Here is a 20684-nt window from a genome sequence, read left to right on the forward strand (position 1 = left end):
TTCTCATGTTTTTAATTTCAAGATAAGCATTGTATTACTTCTACAAAATTCAAAGGTCTCATACATGTTATGTGAGGTTTTGGTGGTTGTTTTCAAAGGATTTAATTACAACCTGGCCATTTAATAGTAGTAGTAGAAATGGCATTTCTTTTAAATTTAGATAGCATTTTGAAGATATTGTGAAATGAAGAGTGAAAAGAAGAAAGAAGTGAAAACGAGGATGGTGGAAGTGGCACAAGATATAATCTTGAAGGTGTTTGCACAATTCTATCTATTGTATTGGTGATCAGATTAGTTTTTCACATGACCAAACTGCCAAAAACAGATGGATTTTATTGACATGTAAATCAATGGAGAAGGAAGTTAAACATATAGGTTTCGATGTTGCCCAACTATTTAATGGATGGATATCAATGCAACCAAGATTGAATGTTAAAACATGATTTTGATTGTTGTGATATTCCAAGTTTGTATCTAACCTATTTACACATAGTGGTTAGCTGGTTATACCTTTTTATGAGTAACATGACAGCCCATTTCAATATACTCTACTTTTGGTTGATGATAAAGTTCGCCGTCCTGGTATCAGAGCCCGTATCGGTCGGCCGACGGCACGGTTCAGTACCCCCCATGCCGTTCCATGCCGGGCCCGTACTGGTACAGCAGAAAGGGTGAGGGAGAGAGAGAACGGAAGAGTAGAAAAAAGAGAAGGGGGGAGGGAAAGGGAAGAAGGGAGGAAGAGAGAACAGGCTCTGGAGGGTGCCGGAAGGGCGCCACAAAGGGCCGAAGGAGGGGCTTAGCCCTCCGAACCCTTGTTTTGTTCGAAACAGGGGTCTGGAGGGCGGAGCCCCTTCTCTGGCCCTCTCCCTCCCTCTCTCCCTCTATCTCTCTCTCTCTCTCTCTCTCTCTCTCTCGTTTCCTCTCTTTCTTTCTCCCTCTCCCCGTCCTGCCGGTTTTTTTTTTGAATGCTAGGACCATCCCGATCCGCCGCCGGCATGGCTCGGTATGCCTCGAATCGAGCGGTTCGGAATGGTTCCACATTTTTTGGTTGATGATTTGATTAAATTTATGTGATGCAGCCTAAATACTATATCTTCATTGGATCATTCATTGAGCTAATTTTTTCCATTCATGGTTTGAGATGTTAATGTCAAGGAGTTGATGTTGTTGAGATTGGCTTACTCGAGTTGACAAATTCTTCCACTCAAGTTGGGCCATAAATTCTTGATTTTGGTATCTTGGATGTAACTTGCACTTTGTTACACTGTCAAATTCATACTAGATGTCAGGATACTTCTTTTTTAGTTTTCATTTTAAATTTACTTTATAAACTTAGTGTCTCAACTTAATGCTGATTGAGTATAGCTTCAAGCATCATTATTGTCAACCTAAGTCCGCCATCAACTTCTGGCCATAGTTTGGCCTCTGATTAGCATGTGGTCCATTTCTGATGATGATCGCTTTGTTGCCAATCATCGATCATTTGGGATCTGAGACCTACCTAAACATTATACGTATTTTGTTGTGGAAATTTGAAAAAGAACTAAAACTTTAACAAAGCTATGTCGTGTGAACTGAGTGATGAAGGGGAACTATATTTGTAGTTTTGATTAAAATCAATCTTGGGTTTTCATCCTGCTCTAGTGGGTTTAGCTAGTTCCTGTCTTCTTGCTGGAACTAACCACATCTAGTCATTTTTTAAAGGTTCCATTTCGGCCTTTACTATCATACTAGGTTGTGCATTACTTCTTCGGGTATATAGTCTGTGTAGTGTCAAAATTTGTTTTACTTCTTTGGGTATATAGTCTGTATAGTGTCAAAATTTGTTTTTCTTTTTTTATTTAGTTACATGAGTAGATAGTTGATAAAGCATAACCTTGATAAGCCAAGGCCTTCAAAAAGCCGTCATTATAGTACTTTAACATAAACAACTAAACAGAAGACATTGTCATTCGCAATAATGATGTCATTTTTTTATATAAGTTTGTTTCATGTTTTATATCCTTGTTCTACAAAAGGAAATGATAATATGTTTGTCATGAATTGATTAACATAATTTATGGTATAATTTGGTTAACTTTTGAATTTAAAAATGCTAATTTATTTGGATGAGCAGTGAAAATATAAAATAATACGCCATTATAACAAAATGACAGTTTAAAAGATGCAAGATATTATACATAATATAATGAGAGGCCTCCAAAACAATTGGAATTATCAAATTAGTTCTATTTTTAAGTTAACGTTATATTCACAATATTAGTATAAAATTGATTTCACTCTAAAAATTAACTAGCTAAATTAAATATTATAGTAAAATTGCCATTTCTTTCCTATTGATTAGCAATGGAAGAGAAGTGATGATTTCAGTTGTGTATCTTCCTTTCCTATTCCATTCAGATTGCCAGTTGGATTCTTTTTTCATTCCTATGAACCAAACAAAGCATACCCGCTGTCTAATAACTTTTGTTGACTTTGTGTATTTGTGCTTCTACCTTTTCATCTTTTGGCAGCTTTTTCAAAATTTTATGATCAAAACTCTGAAACTTAGAGTGAAAAGCTGCCAAAAAATGGCTGAAATTGCCAAGTCAAAGTCCACAAATCTGACCAAAATTGATATTGAAACTGTGTTTTCAAAGATTAGGGGTAAAACTGGCATGAGGGACATTTTGTGTTAATAATTTCTCAATGAGAGAAATCTCTAGCAATCGGATCTGAACAACAAAAATGGGTTTAACAATACGTTCTCAAGGAACATCACCATAAGGGGGAGCTTAAAATAAAGGTGGAATGAGCTACATATTGGTGAATACTCTGTGTCAGGAGGTGGAAGGACAGAGTGCTTGAATCAAATAAGAGGCCTTACTGGCCCTGCAAAATTACATGTTTCATCTCCAAAGTGAAACATGGCTGTTTAATTTCACATTTCTTTTTAACACCTTATTAAACAACATTTATGGCCACCAGATTAATCAATTGTTAGTTGGACTTTCACATTTGGGAATCAAGTTGTCAAGATATAATTATCTATCTCGATTCAATTTAAAAGATGCAATCGGACTAACCAAAGAGCCGATAAACTCCTTCTGCGGTGATAGGAAAAGCAATATCGAGTATGTAACTTGTATGAAGAGGTAAAATGAGGAGCCAAATCTCAAGATGTGTAAGTAACTTGGCCTTTTATTCGAGTTAACAAAGTTGTCACGGGTGGCCGCCTAGGCAGTCCATTTAGGCTCTAAGTTAGCCTTATTGCAGGCATCTGATGCTTTCAGGCTGTTAGGTGAGGCTGCTGGTCCGGTGGCTAGGTTGGCATTTAGCTGCCTATGAGACACTTTGTCACCAGGCAGGCACCTATTTCTAATTTTATTGAACACTTAAGCTCATCTTGCCAAGGAGTACTATGCATCAAGCTGCCCTCTTGTAACTCTAAGCTCTCCTCTCCATCATTAGTGGCAAGGGGAGAGTTTAGGGCCATGAACAGGAGAAAAGGGGAAATCTGTAGATTATGGTTATTATGGTACTGATGTGTTGATCATGAGGCTCTTGTATTAACTTTAATAAATTTTGAGAATTTTAAACTATAGGTGCCAGCCTGGCTAATGAGGCTGCCTAGGCATTTAAGGCATTCACACTTTAGGGGCATATAGGTATTTTGTTAGCCTTTTTGTCCAAATATGTGATTGAACTCATCACTGGTTTAATGTGTTAATTCTCACCAGTAACTTTGGTCAAGATAATAATGGAATTCTATAGTCTTTATCTTTTCATGTGGAAGGACTTCTTTCATAGCCTCCATTCTTTGTTGAGTTATCAACCTAGAAAGAGTGAATCGAACAAAACATATGTATGAAGTCTTTTGGTATAGAAGAAAAGGAATTGCCTAGCAGCTGAAGCTGTAAAACTTTGCTGTAGGCATCTGATTGCCCAGAGAGGCTAGGGAAAATCTTTTTAAATAGTTGCCATGAGGGTTCCATAGTAATGTGACTGCATGCTTCTTTGCATCGTTTAAAATGTTCTCTTGGTGTAACAGATTACTGTGGCAGACATTTCTTTTTCTTCTTCTTCTTCTTTTTTAAATATCTTCCAATGCCCTCATTTAATCTTTCCAGTCAATATATGTATTCTTGTCTGGGTTTTGGCTTCTATGGTTAATTATTAGAAGAACAAGAATCATTGGAGTGACAGACTTATTACAAAGTGTAAAGGAAGGACATGGATGATCATCAACTAAGTTGTATTGGATCCTTAAGTACTGGATGTTGTTGACCAATTATGATTTTCTGCTCATTCCAGTTTCTTTTTTTAAGGGCTTGGATCTTTTGAACTTGTTTGTGAGCATTTCGTATGTCACGTAATCTTGCTGCTTAGATTAGCGTAATAATTTGTTAAATGGAGTGCACTGACAGTCATTATTTGCTTCCTTAAAGAATAAAATACAAACTATTAAATGCTTCATGTAGATTTCCTGCTTGCAGCGGACATGCATACGAGGCCTTATGTTTGCAGATGTAGATCATCATATAGAAAACCTTGTAACAGTTCACTTTTTAACTGACTTTTGCATGATAAAGCTGGTATATTTATGCCTTTACATGAATAAATGTGGAGACAAGAAGATTTATATATCCATGATTGCATGTCTGACTGCATAGTTATATATATGTGGATGTTTCTGTTACATGCATTGTCAGCGTACCTTTTATTAGCATAATTTGTTGATGCATCTGTTTCCATTTTCCAAATTGATTCCTGTTCTCACTTTGCAGAATAGCATGGAAGCTGGTCTACCGGTTAGAGTTGTCCGTGGACATGAGTCAGCAAGCAGTTATTGTGGAAAAGTTTATACATATGATGGCTTATACAAGGTTAATATGGGACACATATTTTAGCCTTTGTTTTCCATTTGAACTGATGTTTTTGAAATTTGGTATAAAAACTACTTGTTCATTGTGCATTGGAAAACCTGGTCCATAACCATTATAATTGTTTCTTTATCAATGGTTTTATTATTAGATTGCAAATACATGGATGATCATGAACTTCTGAAGCTTGCATTGGACCACCTGCTTTGTACAATATAATGGAATTGTTTTGTATGTGATGGCATTTCCTATGACAGATACTTCTTATTTCATCATCTTACAGTTAAGCATGTCAATATAAGAATGGACATATTTTGTTGGTAGTTTAATTTTTGGTGTGCTTGTACCAACATTCACCTTGTAAGTGAATCTATATGTTTAGAAGGTGGCATTTAGTTCACACACTTGAGCTATTGTTTTGCTTGTGATGTAATTACGTGGCTTTCTCTTGGTTTTGGCTAAAATAGTTTTTAATTCACCATTGACGAGAAACTAGGGCAATTTTGTGTGATGTTATTATTAAGTGAAACCAATACAGTGACAACCACCGAGTTTTTGATTATACCATGTCCAAGATGGTGAACATTCCTTTTTATTGATTTTAACTGTCATTAAAATATTCAACATTTTCTGACAATTTTGGGTTTGCTTGATAATTGATTGTTTGCTTCAAGCCATTATGAATGTTAAACATATTTCTGTGGGAAATTAATGATGTCAATCTATTAGATGATTCTTGTGCTAATAAATATGCTTATGCATGTCGATTCCTAAGTCACTCATAATTGCGATATGTGAAATTAAAAGTGTTGATCTCGTTTGTCATTTCTACAGTCATTGTCTTTTGCGTGATGCTTTAAAATTAATGACTAATTTGTTCTGTTTTCATATTAGGCAACTTAGATTCATATCTATCTAGCAAGTTATCTGCTGCCAATGCCTTTCACATCTTTTATGATAGGTTTTATTTTACTTGTTGAATGTTTTTAACCTGAAGAACTTACTGAATTAATGATAAAACATTTGTGGAGCAAGTTGACTAGAAAAAAATACTAACAATAAAGATCACAATGATACACCTTGAGGTATTGGATACTTTATCTTATAACTTTTTAAAACCTATTTGTAATTTTCAACTTTGCTTGATGTTTTCTTCTATTATTGACTACTGCTGGTATTGCCAGACTCCCAGAATTAGTGAATAGGGAAAACTGAAAATTTGCATTAATATTGTTTTAGACTGACTTGTCTTATCTCATTTGTTATGTGCATATTTCTATTTCCTGTTTTGTATTTGCTTTAATACTCTATTCATCTATACACAGGTTCATAAATATTGGGCTGAGAAAGGTATACGTGGATTTACAGTATTTAAATACCAACTGAAACGGCTTGAGGCACAGCCAATTTTGATGACTGGCCAGGTTTCGTAATCAATTTGTTTCCCCCCCTTCCTATTTGTCTTTTCTCTAATTAGATTTATTAATTATGCTCTTTGTGAAAGTAAGTACATAAGTATATATCAATCTTAATTTTTGGCTATTTTTATAAAATTATTTATATGGAAGAGAAAGGATATTAAAATAAAATAATTGAATAAATTTAAATGGTAATTAAATATTGTATATTGTACATATAACTTGATGTCTTCATCGCATCTTTACCAAGCAGGAAGGAGAATCTCATAGTACCGTGCAAATTAATGAAGAAGTCATGAAGTTGATATATTATTGGAAGCATGCAGTAATGAGACCATCCTAACAAGTTATTGATGCTGTGCTAACTGATGATTGCTTTTATGATTTAAATGCTTATAGAACATTTGTTTGTAGATAATATACAAAGCAGATAAATTGTCATTGAAGGTTGGTAAAACGTCATTTCAGGAAGCAAAAGTTGAAGCTAAGCCATGGCATGACACTCTACTTCTCACTTAGTAAAGCAAACGTATTTATTAGCTTGTCAGAAAATGCTGTGACCTTTCAGCAAACACAAAAGAAAACAATAGATTGAAGGGTTGGTTCATTGCTAGCTAGTTTTGATTTATGGGATTTGCAAGCACTCAAGGGTGGAGTAGTGGGGAGGAGAGAGAGCATCCCTATTTTCTATTTTACATGGAAAATATGTAATGAGTGTATTATCTGCAAGCCATGATTAACTCTTTTTATAACCATCAACTGATAAAATGAAATGAGGGAGGGGGAATGGAGAAAGATAGGTTACATGGAAGTTGCAAAACACGACAATTTTCCTTGCTCAAAAATCTGTATAAATTCACTTTACAAAGTCCCACATATAGAAGCATATAAAAGACTTTGTGGATTAGATTCAAGGGCATTATTACTGATAATTCCCATGGATCTAAAGATTGTTGGAGTAGGATGGTACCATCTGTAATTCTGTATTGTATCGTTCTGAAGTGATACCGGCAATAGTATGGGTGCTAGGATGCCAAAACCATCCGTATCGATATGTATTGGCCGTAATGGTCCATATTGACTGCACCATACTGAGCGTACCAGTCCTATACTGATAATTTTCATTCTTTCTGGTGCTATCAGTCTTCGTATGTACCACTTGTGCTATACTGATACCTTTAATCTTCTATAATTATTTGCTGCTGTTATCATTTTTTTTCTTTTGCACCATCTTCAAGAAGCGTTCTTTATGTATCAATAACTATACAAGGATTCTCTTGTTTGAAATTGTGTGTATTTGCTTCAAGCAGCCATCTTCATTATGTTGAATCTTTTAGTCCATGTCTCTATTATTATGATTTTCAATGTCATAAAGGCTATCGTCTAAACAAGGATTTAGGTCCTATTGAAACAAACCAGTATTGTTGGTACTTGGTACCTTAGCATTCCGATAGGAAACTGGGACCGGGACACTTGCATGACAACAGTCTATTAATGGCTAGGACATTGCACTCATTCTAGCTAAAATCGATTGGAGTAGCCAATACCAAGGTCAGTTTGGTTGGTACTAGGCCTGGCTAGGTCACTTGATTTTGAACTAATAAAGAGAGAGTAGTTGGGGAGCACACTCTTTCTCTTTGGCTTAGTCGGGGGTGGGGGGGGGGTGCGAGTAGAAAAAAAGAATGAGAGTGAGGAGAGGAAGGGAGAGGATAATGGAGGGCAGATCTGGCTGCTCTCATAGTTGTCTGGCATCCTTGATATCAGATATCTCCTCAGAAACATATCAAGATTCACTCAAATACTTGTCTAGGTCAATAAAGCTAAAAAGAAACTGAACAGACAGTAAGGGCACATCACTACCATCTTGATCCAGAACAACTGGTACGGCCCTTGGACTGGTATTTTAAGCCTTTGTGCTAAATGTATTACTTTGAGTAATTAATTGTTATAATGTATATGAATACACACAATGTTTGATCTTCCTAGTCACGATTAACAATTTTTTAATCATTATAAAGTTGGTATCAGTTGGTTTTGATTTAATGAATAGGAGACTTCACTCTCAATATCAAGGTTTTCATCTTGGCTGGGTTCTTGGTTTGTATTGTGATCATCCTTGATGCGATATATGTAGAAATCTTTGTCCTATTTTCTTGATTGATATAAACCAAAAAAAAAAGAGATATCAGCCAATACAATATATTTATATTGGTTGATATTATTCAATCATGATTTAGTTAAACAGTTTTCTTAACTAATAAGTCTTGAAATCAATGCTTATTATCTCGGTCGAGATTTTGATATCGTAGTCCTAAAATATCTGCAATTATCTTGGAAAATCTTGGTTCTCTCCAAATTTTCCCACTTATCATACCAAGATAAATCGAGATCTCAGTCCATGTTGGTCCCAATCACTCACCAGGATAACTGATATCTCAGGATTTAAAAATGTTGCTCAATATATGCATGGAGATATGGATTTTAAATTGGATGAGAGGAGGGGTTGTCTCATTCTAGCATCTAGTATTGATTTTAAAGTGTGATTTCATCTCATATCTGAACAAGTTTCTATTTTGTCACTTATCATCTTGATGGAGGTGGTTTTTCTTCTCCTTATCTTCATGTCGTTAATATGGGACCAAGTTTCCAATATTCTCAAGACTTGGATCTAGTTGTAAAACATAGAGGGGTTCCAAGTGGATTGTATCCTGGAGTAAATCATAAAATCTGAAGATTCTTTATGATTACATAAAAACTGAAACATAGAAAACTTGAAACAGATATATTTGTAAATTAGATGATTTAAATTTTAAAATGATTAAAAACTATTACATATAACTGCAAAACTGCAGCTTGCTCCACTGTTTTCCCATATGTAGCAAGCCAATGAATAAATCATGTCTATTTGTTGAATATATCTTTTATACCATCATGTTTGTCCTATTATGTCTCGATATTTTTAATTTGACAAATATAAGTTATAATGATAAAGATCCATAGACAGGTAAAAATGATCAATAATGTTTATGTCTATTTGTTGAATATATCTTTATACCATCATGTTTGTCCTATTCTGTGTTGATATTTTAATTTGACAAAAATAAGTTACAATGATAAAGATCGATGGACAGGTAAAAATGATCAATAATGTTTCCAATGTCATCATCATCATTAGCAACACTAGGAGTAGATTTCATATCATTGGCTAAGGAGGAAGCAAAATTTTCTTCCTTATCCTAAAGCTCAGTTCTATATTGTTATGCCGCAAATCCGGAATATGATATGGCTGTGCTATCGCAGGATATTACCCACAATAACATGAAGCCTCCAATAGAAAACCTGTATAAAAATTTATCTCATAAAGTACATAATAAAAGTGGTCCAAAGTTTTTCCAGTTATTAAACAAAGTGCGGGTACAAAGCATCTAAATCTAGAGTTTAAATATTCAAACTACATAAACCATAATTTTATAATCATTAACTAGATTTGTTATTAACCTGCTACTATGCTTTAAAGCTTATTATCTCGACCTCCACTTGGATTAAACCTCCTTGCTCCTAGCAGCCTCATTTGTCTAAAAAGAACAAAGAGAAGAGTGAGCTTCATAGCTTAGTAACTTTGCACTACCTTACTGGATCAAGTATAAGTTTTACATGATTTAATGCACCATTTAGAAAATAACTTTTACTATAAAATAAAGCATTTCATAGATATAATAATATAACAAACCATGTCACAATAATCCAATCATGTATGCATAAATCATGTAGGTTCATAAAGATGAATTCAAGTGCAATTTAAAATAATTATAGTCATCAAATATTTGCCATTTAGCCATATTTTAAAAACAATGCTCACAAATATTTTGTGCTACAGTCACTATAACTTATGACAGGGCTATTTTCTTAATCAATAAACTATTATGGTCCGTAATCATTACCAACTTTAACCCATTGGCAAAAGGTCGTTTTCTTTGGATGCTAGCTCCAGGGTGTCTATTAGTCTTTATTTCTAGGGGCAGTCATACCTATCCGAGAATCCTTAAAATATTTTATAGTTTTCATGGAATGTGTCTATATAAATTAGTTGAAAAACGTGAAATGGCGTCATAAGAAGTTTATAATGCACAATCAAGCGTTATAGATCATTTTCATTGTAACATGGAATTTTTCATAATTTAGAGATCATAATTCATACATAAACAGTTCACAGTAAAGTATTCAAGAAACAATGTTTTTTTGACATAAAACATGAATCATTCATAATGCATAGCTCGATCCTAAAGTTTTACGAAAAGAGCCGATCATATCAACCATAATCTATATTTTCATACTTCATGGAATTTAAAATTAGTCACTAATTCAAAAATTAATAAGGTTTGTGTCAAAGTCACTTACATCTGTTTGCCTAAAATCATAGTTTAGTTGGGCAAATTAGTCAGCTATTCAAAGCCATTTAAGAATACAATTAATTCATATTTAATTATTCTAAAGTCTAAATATGAAATAAGAAATCTTAGGGGACTGAAACAGAATAGATCGGGCTTCATATAGGGCTGCTTCCCCTAACAACACAACTACAACTGGCATTCTGAAAAATCCATGAACTTGAACCAGGGCTGGAGGAAGGAAGGATTGGCTAGGCTGTTGCAATGGATTTGGTCTAGGACCCTCTACAGGGGTCCACCTAAAGGGTGCACAGAGAAAGGAACAAACAAAGGATGGGATCTATTATTTATTTTATTTAATTTTTTTCTTCCCATTTTCTCTCCTCTTTTTTTGGAAAAATAAGGGGAGCATGTGCCTGCCGCTCTTTAGAATAGGGGAAGAGGAGGCCTCATGGGGGCCCGATGATGGCTATAGTCGGCAAGGATGTTGACCATGGGAGCATAGGGCATCCCGGCATAGGCATTGGCCTGACAGCAAACTATTGGGCACGACTGGTGATGGACTAGTGCAAAGGCGGTCAACAAACATGGAACAAGGGGTTTCTTTAATCCGATCAAATTCGGGCTTTAATCCGCTTGCTGGTGGCTGGGGCTCCATTATCGGCCAGGGGCCGACACAAGAGAAAGGCCAAAGGCCTCGACGGTGAACACCAATGGTGGAGGAGGACCGAAAAAGAGCGAAATCGTCTGTTTTACTGAAATAAAGTAGTGAAAAGAGGGAATTTTTACGGTCTAATTTTGGCAAAATCTCAATCGGCAATGAGCTATGATATAAGGAAAAATGAGAAGGAAGACATGGCTTTACCTAGGCTTCAACGAGCGCTACGGTCATGAATCCGATGGAGATAGGGCACGATGAGCTTGTAGTAGAGAAAGGAATAGACGGGGAGAAAGGGAAGAAGAGAAGAGAGAGGGAGAGGAAGAGGAGACCGTGGAGGAGAGTATTCGTGAGAGGGAGAGAGGAAAGAGGAATTGGTCGGTGATCATGGAAACTGAGGAAGGGGAAGAAATAAGGGGAGGATATTGGCGATTTGGCGATCTCCTCTTTCTTACCTTCCCAAAGCAGTGAGGGGAAATCGACTGCTAGCTGAGGTTCAATGGAAAAAGGAGGGATCATGGGGAAATCCGACGGATTCACAGCTTATTCAATGGATACATCTAGGCTGGTCGATTTCGATAGCCTAGTATCGGCCTCGAGTCAACTCAGCTTGACTGAGTTGAGTCGGTCGGGTTACTACATATATGGCATATTTCATGCATCTAATCATTAAATTTGGAATAAATTTGAAGCATGATTGACTATTATAGATATATCAATTTGGCTTTCTTTTTAGGTAAAATGTTGCAGGAAAAGGTATATGAATATCCACAAATGATTTTAATCATTTGATTTCTTTGGCATTTAGTTTTCAACTCTTGATATGCCCAATTTTCCTTTTCTTTACTCAAAAGTTCAATAACCCTGCTGGGATTTTTTTGGTCCAATGTGTTAATGTTTCATTACACAAATAAGTGAATTGAAAGGTTAAAGATTCAAAAGAAACATAAAAGGGTCATTCGTCTGGCAACTAATATTATTTTTGATAGTGCTTTATAGATGCCAATTGCATTATTCCTCTTTATATTTGGTTACTAATATGTGCACTTTATAGAGCCATTGTCAAAAAAATTGGCGACTTGTTTGACAAGTTGCTTGTCACTCCTTTTTTTTTTACACATCTTGAGGTGTATTCTATGTTTAACCATGCATTAGTGCAGTTTATATTGGGGATATCAGTAATGGTGAGGAGGTATAGGGATAGATTTATGATTGTATACTGTTTGTGTTAATGTTTTGAGGGGGAATTTATATTTTGTTTTCTGAATATTATAAATATGCAAAGACTTGTTGGCCCAAGCTTTTTAATTTGTACTTATTACCCTTGTCTACTGGTTTCTACCAATTTCAGGTTCACTTTACTCGTGCACAAGCTCCTACATCCATCTCAGAACTACGTGGGTATGAAATGAATACTTTAGTGCTACACGAGAATGACACACACACACTCACACGAACTCTTTTAGGAGCCAAGGTAATAAGGATCATTGCTTGGGTGCAATTGTCTTTTAAATAATGATGCTATAGGATTTCTAGGATATGAAGGGCCTGTTGTGGATGATCGGGCTGATAGTCCTATTGGATTAGTGGATTGGGCCAGTACAACCAGCAAAATCATAGGATTATAGGCTGGGTTAGGCCTTGATTCATAAGTACCCGGAAATAGCTTTGGTGTGGGCTGAATCCCATAGGCGATCTCTATTACCTGTTTTCATGAAGTCAGCTGCTCTGTAATTTGTTGTGTATGGACTTTGTATCCTGCTAAGATTCTAAAATATTATCTTACGCAAAACATGTTAGACACTATGTATGAATGATTCCTGCTCATATGTAGGCTTCAAAAATGCAATGTTGTAAACCGTAAATATTGTAGAACTATAATACTTCAGAGCTGAAGTTTGAATATAACATGTCAGCATATGATACGGTCAAATGTTACAAAAAGGTGGTTTGGCTTGCTCATTAAATTACATAGTCCATTTATGCTCCTATGCTGGAGAAATTTAAATGCTAATGATTTTTTTGCATTTAAGTGCCCATTTTCTTTAAAATTTAAACTATCCTCTCACTATCATATCCTTGCATGTTACTTGTGCCTGTTGGTTAACTATAACATAATGAAACATTTAAGCTTGATGCATCTTTTGGGAAATCAATTTTTTCATATAAAATCAGTTTGTTCATGGATGAGTCTAATCAGTTGAACGGCTTGTTAGAAATATGAGTATTTGATATATGATCAATGTCTAGATCATGAAATGTTTCTTTGTTTCCTACTGGAGCATTGTCAAAACTATATTTGGTCAAAGAAAGAGTCATGTCTATTCTAGTTTTTTAAGCAAACAAATAATTGGCATCAACTTTTTTGGGGTTGGTCACAACACATTTAAGTAAATCGATTTCTAAGATGTGTACATGTCTCTCCCCTGTCATTGGTAACAGTCTGCTATAGTCCATTGCATTGCCTCTTGGATGTATATTTTTTTCACTCAAGGCTATGCGTTATGTTTATGATTGACCAAGTGCCTCCCAACCTATCAACGACAGCATGAATAAATTGGTTACCTGGTCATGGACTTCACGTGCTTGTCTAAATTGTTATTTTGCAGCATTTTTAATGTCGTATGGTCATTATCAACTTTGGAGATGGCATTCACTAGATCGTGGTCAAGGTTTTAAGCTTGGTTTAGTTCCCTAGGTTAGAGTACTAGTCTTAGCTCTTTCGGTGATTTTGGCTGCTATTGGCCATTTCACTCTGACATTTGTAGTTTTGGCCAGAAGAGTTAGAAAAATCAAGGCAAGTTGGCTAATATCATTTTACTGTGTCTTGATATTTAGGATCATAATTTCTGTAGTTTTGCCAGTTGTAGCTGAAAATGAACTATATTGCAGTTAAATGTGCTAAACATATGCCAAGACTGTTCTAGTATCTTGAAAATGAGTACCAAACATCACTCAATAAATTGTAAAGCAACAAGACAAGTACATAAGAGTAGACAATTAATTATATATACCTATTTCGTACCACAAGAGTATAGAACTAATTATCCATCTAAGGAAAAACTTGTTTATGCATATTTCATTTGATTACCCTTCTAAGCAAGAATAAACCGATCAAGGCAGTTTATATTTTTATAACCAATTGAAGCACATTTTCACTCAGTCATTTTAATAACCCATTTTATTTACAAACAACCTAGGTAAGCTATTTCATTGTAGTTCATTTTGACAATTTGTCTAAACAAGAAAGGTGCCAACCGACTCGTGAAGTCACTCGGTGCTGGATACTAGTGTCCCAGGTTCAAATCTTGCTTCAGCCTGATTTTGCTCGGGTTTCCTCCAATGTTACCTAGCCAAATGTCTAATTGTCCTTAAGTGTTGGGCAGGACAACCTCAAAATCTAGGTAGGTGACATGGCGTACCGCATATTCAAAAACTTAAGAAGGGAAGGAAAGTTATAGATGCTATCTGACAAACAAAATGGAAAAACTATGAATATTTAAGTTCTTTAATTTATTTGCTAGGTTCATTTAAAGTTATTTATGATATGTGAAGATGCTTAAGTTGATAATTAACCATGGCATGTTCATAGTAAAAACATAATTGACCTTTCACATTAAATAGTCAATACATTTATTATAAGTTTATATTAAAACCTAATAATACTTTGCTTAAGGTGCCCATATATTTTTGATAACCTTATTAACAGGGACACTTCAATTAAAGCATGCATGAAACCTTGTTAACTCTATATTAAAAGCAAAGGACATGAAGTCTCTGACACTTCAAACTAAGAGTCTCTTGCGTGACATTGCAAACAAAAGGTGCCAAGTTTAAACACTTTTTTGGTGATGTCAACAGAATCTTTAGAGTTTCTAGCCATGCCATGTCATGCCATGTCCAAGCTTGAATTTTGAGTTTTTGATAGATTATAAACATATAGGTTTTGGTTGCATGATGTCAAGAGATAACATAAATTTTCAAAAAATATTGTGATTTCATGTATTTAAATTGATTCTTGCAAACATTTCTTCCATCTTATTATGTATTAGAATGCAACAAAAATTGAGGACGTTGAAAAATTAAAAATGATGTTTTGCATGAATGATTTTTTACATATATTTGATGTTTAAATCCACAAAATATTATAAATATTAAATGGCATGCAATCAATTAATGGCCTACCCCAAGCTCAGATGAGAAAGGTGGGGCTTTGATGTCAGATTGACAACCTATCATATAAATATGTCAATAACTATGAAATGGATAATAATTTGAAATGCATGAATGTTAAAGCATCCTTGTTCTTTGTGACATGCCATAACCTAACTCAGTTGTGGTGAGAAGTGGGCAATTGTTGTTTAGATTGTTGTCTATAAGCACCTGCTACAATGTGACTTGGTTGCAGTGACAAATAACAAGGGATAGTTAAGCCCTTATCCATAAATGACCTGCTACAAACACAGCCCGATTGGAGTAGTGAATGAGCAATTGGTTCGGTCATTGCTCATAATTGACTTGTTACGACGTAACCTAGAGTAGTCAGGAGACGAGAAATTGCATCATATAAAGAAGGTAATTATATCGAAGAAGAGAATTAGATGTGCTAGTCAAGTGTTGGAACTTTAATTGGAAAGAATAGAGAATTAATGGATACAATGACATGTAGTTGGCAAACCCCTCGTTGACTTCACTTAAGATTTTCAAAATAAAAAAGAGGGCTCCGACGGACCCCTGTTTTGTACAATGACATGTAGTCGGCAAACCCCTCGCTGACTTCACTTAAAATTTTCAAAATAAAAAAGGGGCCCCGCCGGACCCCTATTTCGAACAAAATAGAGGTCCGGAGGGCGGAGCGCCTTTTCTAGCCCTTCAGGGCCCTCCAGAGGCCTCCGATTGCCCTTGCTTCCTCTCCCTTCCTCCTTCCCTCTCTCTTTTTCTCTATTTGCTTGTCCCTCTCTCCCCACCTACTGATTTATCATTTTGAATGCCGGAACCATCCTGGTCTGCCGCCGGCACAGCTCGGTACGCCCCAAACTAGGTAGTTCGGGACGATTCCGCATTTCTTGCATGTGGTATTTAATTTTGGGGATAGAAATTTAGTGAGAGATTCAATTCTCAAGCTTGCAGTAGTTATGATCCGGCAATTACAAGCACTTATGTTAAGAAGAGAGCTCAACATTCGGTATCCTTTAAATGTTGATCAAATTCATCACAAATAGATTGTTTTTTATCAAAAGAAGAGAGATTAACATTTAATACTTGTAAGATGATACCAAGAGAGAATTTAACAAAACAACATAGGTTAATAGTCTCGGATTTATACACTAAGTATAAGAAGAAAAGGAAAAAAATTAATAGGCATCTAAAGATAAGATGGTTGAATTTAAAAAGAGAAAATAATATATCTTTTAGGGATAAATTACTAGAGGAGAAAATTTGGAAATTAAGGACTAAACCAAATAAAATGTTGGACCAAATGTTCAACAGTGTTAAAGAGGATAGCTTAAGATATTTTAGGAGAGTCAAAAGAGAAAAAAATATATAAATAAAGAAACATGGTGATGGAATAATGAGGTACAAGAGCCAACTAAAATAGAATAGATTGATTTTAAACCATAACAAAACAAGGGCGAGGATCCTAAGATATAAGGATGCTAAAAAAGATGCAAAGTGCTCATAAAGTAAGGCTAAATATGTAGCATATGATAATTTATATGATATATTGGTTTTAAAAGGTGAATGAAATTCCTTAAATAGCTAAAGCTAGAGAGAAGAAATAGATTAAGTTAGATACATTAAAAGTGAGTATAGTGGGATATCGGTGAAAGATAAGAAAATTAAAGAAAGATGGAGATATTATTTTGAAAATTTGTTAAATGAAAATTCTACTAAAGAAATCTTCATTGAACAAGTAAAATTAAGGAGAAGTCAAATTAAGATTTTATACATACAATTCATAAAAGCAAAGTAGAGATAGTTTTGAAAAGAATACAAAAAGGTTAGGCATTAGGGTTAGATGAAATACCTATTGAGATTTGGATAGTTCTTGAAGATATCATGTTAAATTGGGTAATTTATTTGATAAAATCTTAAAAACCAAGAAAATGCTAGATGATTGAAGAGAAGTATTGTCACACGTATCTATAAGAATAAAGGTAATGTACAAATGTTCTAATTATTGGGAAATTAAGCTTATGACTCACTTTATGGATAATGGAAAAGGGTAATTGAACAAGATTAGGAAAAATAACAAATATTTCCGATAAGCAGTTTGGATTTATGCTTGAAATATCAACAATCATTTCAATTAGACAATTGATAGAGAAATATAGAGAGGAAGGAAAAGTCTACATATGGTATTTATTGATTTAGAAAAAGCTAATGATGGTCTCAAGTAAATTTATTTTGTGGGCTTTAAGAAGGAAGGGTATACAGAAATGGCATATTGAAGTAGTTGAGGACATGTATATTGGGATGTCGACAATTGTTAGAAATTGTTGCAATAAGTCTATTTCTAGTTACTATTGGCTCGGATCAAGGATCCACAATAAGCCCATATCTTTTTATACTAATTATGGATGAGCTTACTACTAATAATCAGGAAAATGAACCATGGTGCATGTTATTTTCAAATGATATGGTATTGATTGATGAAAAAGCGAAATGGATTAAATACTAAATTTGGACTTATAGAGGAAAATATTAGAAGATAAGGGCTTTAAAGGTTAGTAGAACAAAGATAAAGTGTATGAAATGTAATTTTAGGGAGAATGGAAATGAAGATGTTATGCCGGACATGCAATTTATGACCCAACCTATCAACCTGCAACTAACCCGCTTTAAGCGAGTTTGAGGTTGGCATAAATAGGCGTGCATCAAAATAGGTCAACCTGCCTAGACTCTTTGACCTGTTTAACCTCTTGACTCATTTAACAATTGGATCGGGTCATGATCCATCCGTTTAACCTATTTAAGACTTGTTTATCCTAGTTATGCCCTACTTAACACATTTCTGTCCCTCTTAACCTGACTTGCTTAAACTTTTTAATCCGTTTAAACATATTTAACTTGTTAAACACACTTAACTTGTTTAACACATTTAACTTGATTCGACCTGTTTCATAAACAAGTTATGCCGGTTGGGTTGGGTTACTTGTTTCGTAAATAGTTTAGGTTTTGGTTTGGATTTTTGACGTATTTAATAAAATGATTGGGTTTGGGTTGCCAATTTTTGACCCGATCCATATTCGAGTTGACCCGACCTGATTGCCACCCCTATCTTATACCATTTAAGATTAATGCCCAAAAGATGCTAAAAGGTGGCCGTTTTCGTTACTTAGGATCTATTGTATAAAGTAATGTGAAGATAGATGAAGATTATGTACTATAATTAGAGTTGGTTGGATGAATTGGAGAGGAACTTTAAAAATATTACATGATAGATGCATAACTTGGAGACTTGAAGAAAAATAATATATAACATAGTAAGGCCTGCCATCTTGTATGACTCAACGTGCAGGGGAATAAGGAAAGCACATGGAAACAAGTTGAACATTGCGGAAATTGGAATGTTAAGATGGATGTGTGGTAAAACTAGAAAAGATGAACAAGAAATTAATATATCAATGAAATTGTAAGAGTTGCATAAATTAAGGACAAAGTAGTAAAAATCGATTGAGGTAGTATAGACATAGCAAAGATTTGAGGAGGCTCTAGTTGGGAGAGGTTTTAGATCATGGATAATGTACAATACATTGTGTACAGGGATCATGCCCGCAAAGGGTATCATGGGTACAAAAGGATACACCACAAACACCCTTGGTATGACATTTTGACCTCCAAATTCTGGTTTTGCATTTTTTATTATATTTTCTTATCTCAATGCTGTGTTTTTGCAAGGAAAAATGTGGAAGTATGGAGTTATCCTAGTTATCGTTTTTTGTGTTGGAAGTTAAAAACATGCATGTTTATCGCATAAATCACACAAAGGTGAATTCAAAATACTTGTAATACATATTGTATTAAGATTAGTATTTAACAAAGAATTAGGTTACTAAAAATCATGGATCTTGTATAGAAAGGGCTTACTGACTAGTGGATCGATGTACAACCAAAGAGTCTAGATGTAGCACTACTCATTTGACTAGTAAACAAGAAATGGGGTAATTTACAAAAATCAAATGTAAAGCTAAGACTTTTTGTTGTATTGTTAATTTTGATGCAACATTTGAAGATGGCATACTTTATTCATTTTAAAATTCTTCTAACTGTTCCATCGTATAGAATCATTTTGTATTAATTAGTAAGGTCTCAATTGTTTGATATCATATTACTATTTAAACTGCCGAGATCGACAAGGTTTTAGAACAATAGTATCTAATAACTTAGTTTTTTCTAAAGAACTAGGATGGGAGGAAATCTAGCCAAAAATTAGGTAATGATAGGATTCGATCCCAAGTTATTGGTACCAACCCTCAATAACTTTCCTAACTGCACTATCTGGCATCCCAAGCTAAGTTTTTGCTTATTGACTAATAAAAATTTACAAACTGTTATTAATTAGGTTTTGCTTTTAACTGATCTTGGAAAATGTTACTCGCATTGTGCTTAGTAATGATTGGAGGTATCTTTCTTATTTCTGTGTTGGAATAAATCCTTTCATTCTTAAATTATAGTTCAAATCTAAGACTTTAACACATTTATTGTTGAAGGAAAGACAAACACATTTCTTGTTGAGGGGAAGACTTTTGCACATTTCTTGTTGACGGGATTTTATCTATCTACATGCTTGTGCCGAACTAATTGTTGCAATACATCAACTTTATTGATTTGTTACATTTTTAATTGGTCTCATTCTCTATGATGTTGAACTTTGCTCCTAAGGTCTTGATCTCCTCCCCTTCTTTCTCCTTATTGGAGACTGGAATTGACTTCGAGATCTAATCCATATAGCTGCTTATTATTTATTTTATTTCTAAATTGTTTAATTTCATAGTAGTTCTAGTTACTATATCAAATTTTCAAGTATTAATTATAATGTCTTTGAGGCATTTTTTGATTTCAGAATGATGTGTGACTAAGACAGCATGTTAATGAATTTAGGCCCATTTCTAAGTCTCCATGATCAATTTATTGACTAATACAGCATGTTAATTTGTTTAGGCTCATTTTCACCTTTAGATAGTGAGAAATGTGTATGCAACAAGGTAAAAGAAAGCATCCATAGCGGTACCGTGCTGTATAGCTCGGTCCATGATTGGTTTGGTTCCAGCTCATAGCAAATTGGCCTCAATTTGCACCCAAACTGCTTGATCCAAGTCGGTTCAAGCAGTTTCGTGCGGTTTCAGCGGTTCCT

General features: G+C 34.7%; 1 protein-coding gene across 2 annotated transcripts in view; it reads left to right on the top strand.

Annotated features, from left to right (window-relative positions):
• The window catches only part of LOC103707804 (histone-lysine N-methyltransferase, H3 lysine-9 specific SUVH4-like), a 41419-nt gene that overhangs the window by 6543 nt on the left and 14192 nt on the right, over positions 1–20684 (top strand). For both annotated transcript variants that reach the window (XM_026804911.2, XM_026804912.2), the window contains exons 10-12: positions 4767–4865; positions 6188–6286; positions 12678–12727. In XM_026804911.2, the coding sequence (XP_026660712.2) occupies positions 4767–4865; positions 6188–6286; positions 12678–12727 (248 nt within the window). The remainder of the gene's footprint in view (positions 1–4766; positions 4866–6187; positions 6287–12677; positions 12728–20684) is intronic.

This window comes from Phoenix dactylifera, chromosome 7, assembly GCF_009389715.1.
Source record: "Phoenix dactylifera cultivar Barhee BC4 chromosome 7, palm_55x_up_171113_PBpolish2nd_filt_p, whole genome shotgun sequence".
In the NCBI taxonomy this organism is placed as follows: Eukaryota; Viridiplantae; Streptophyta; class Magnoliopsida; order Arecales; family Arecaceae; genus Phoenix; species Phoenix dactylifera.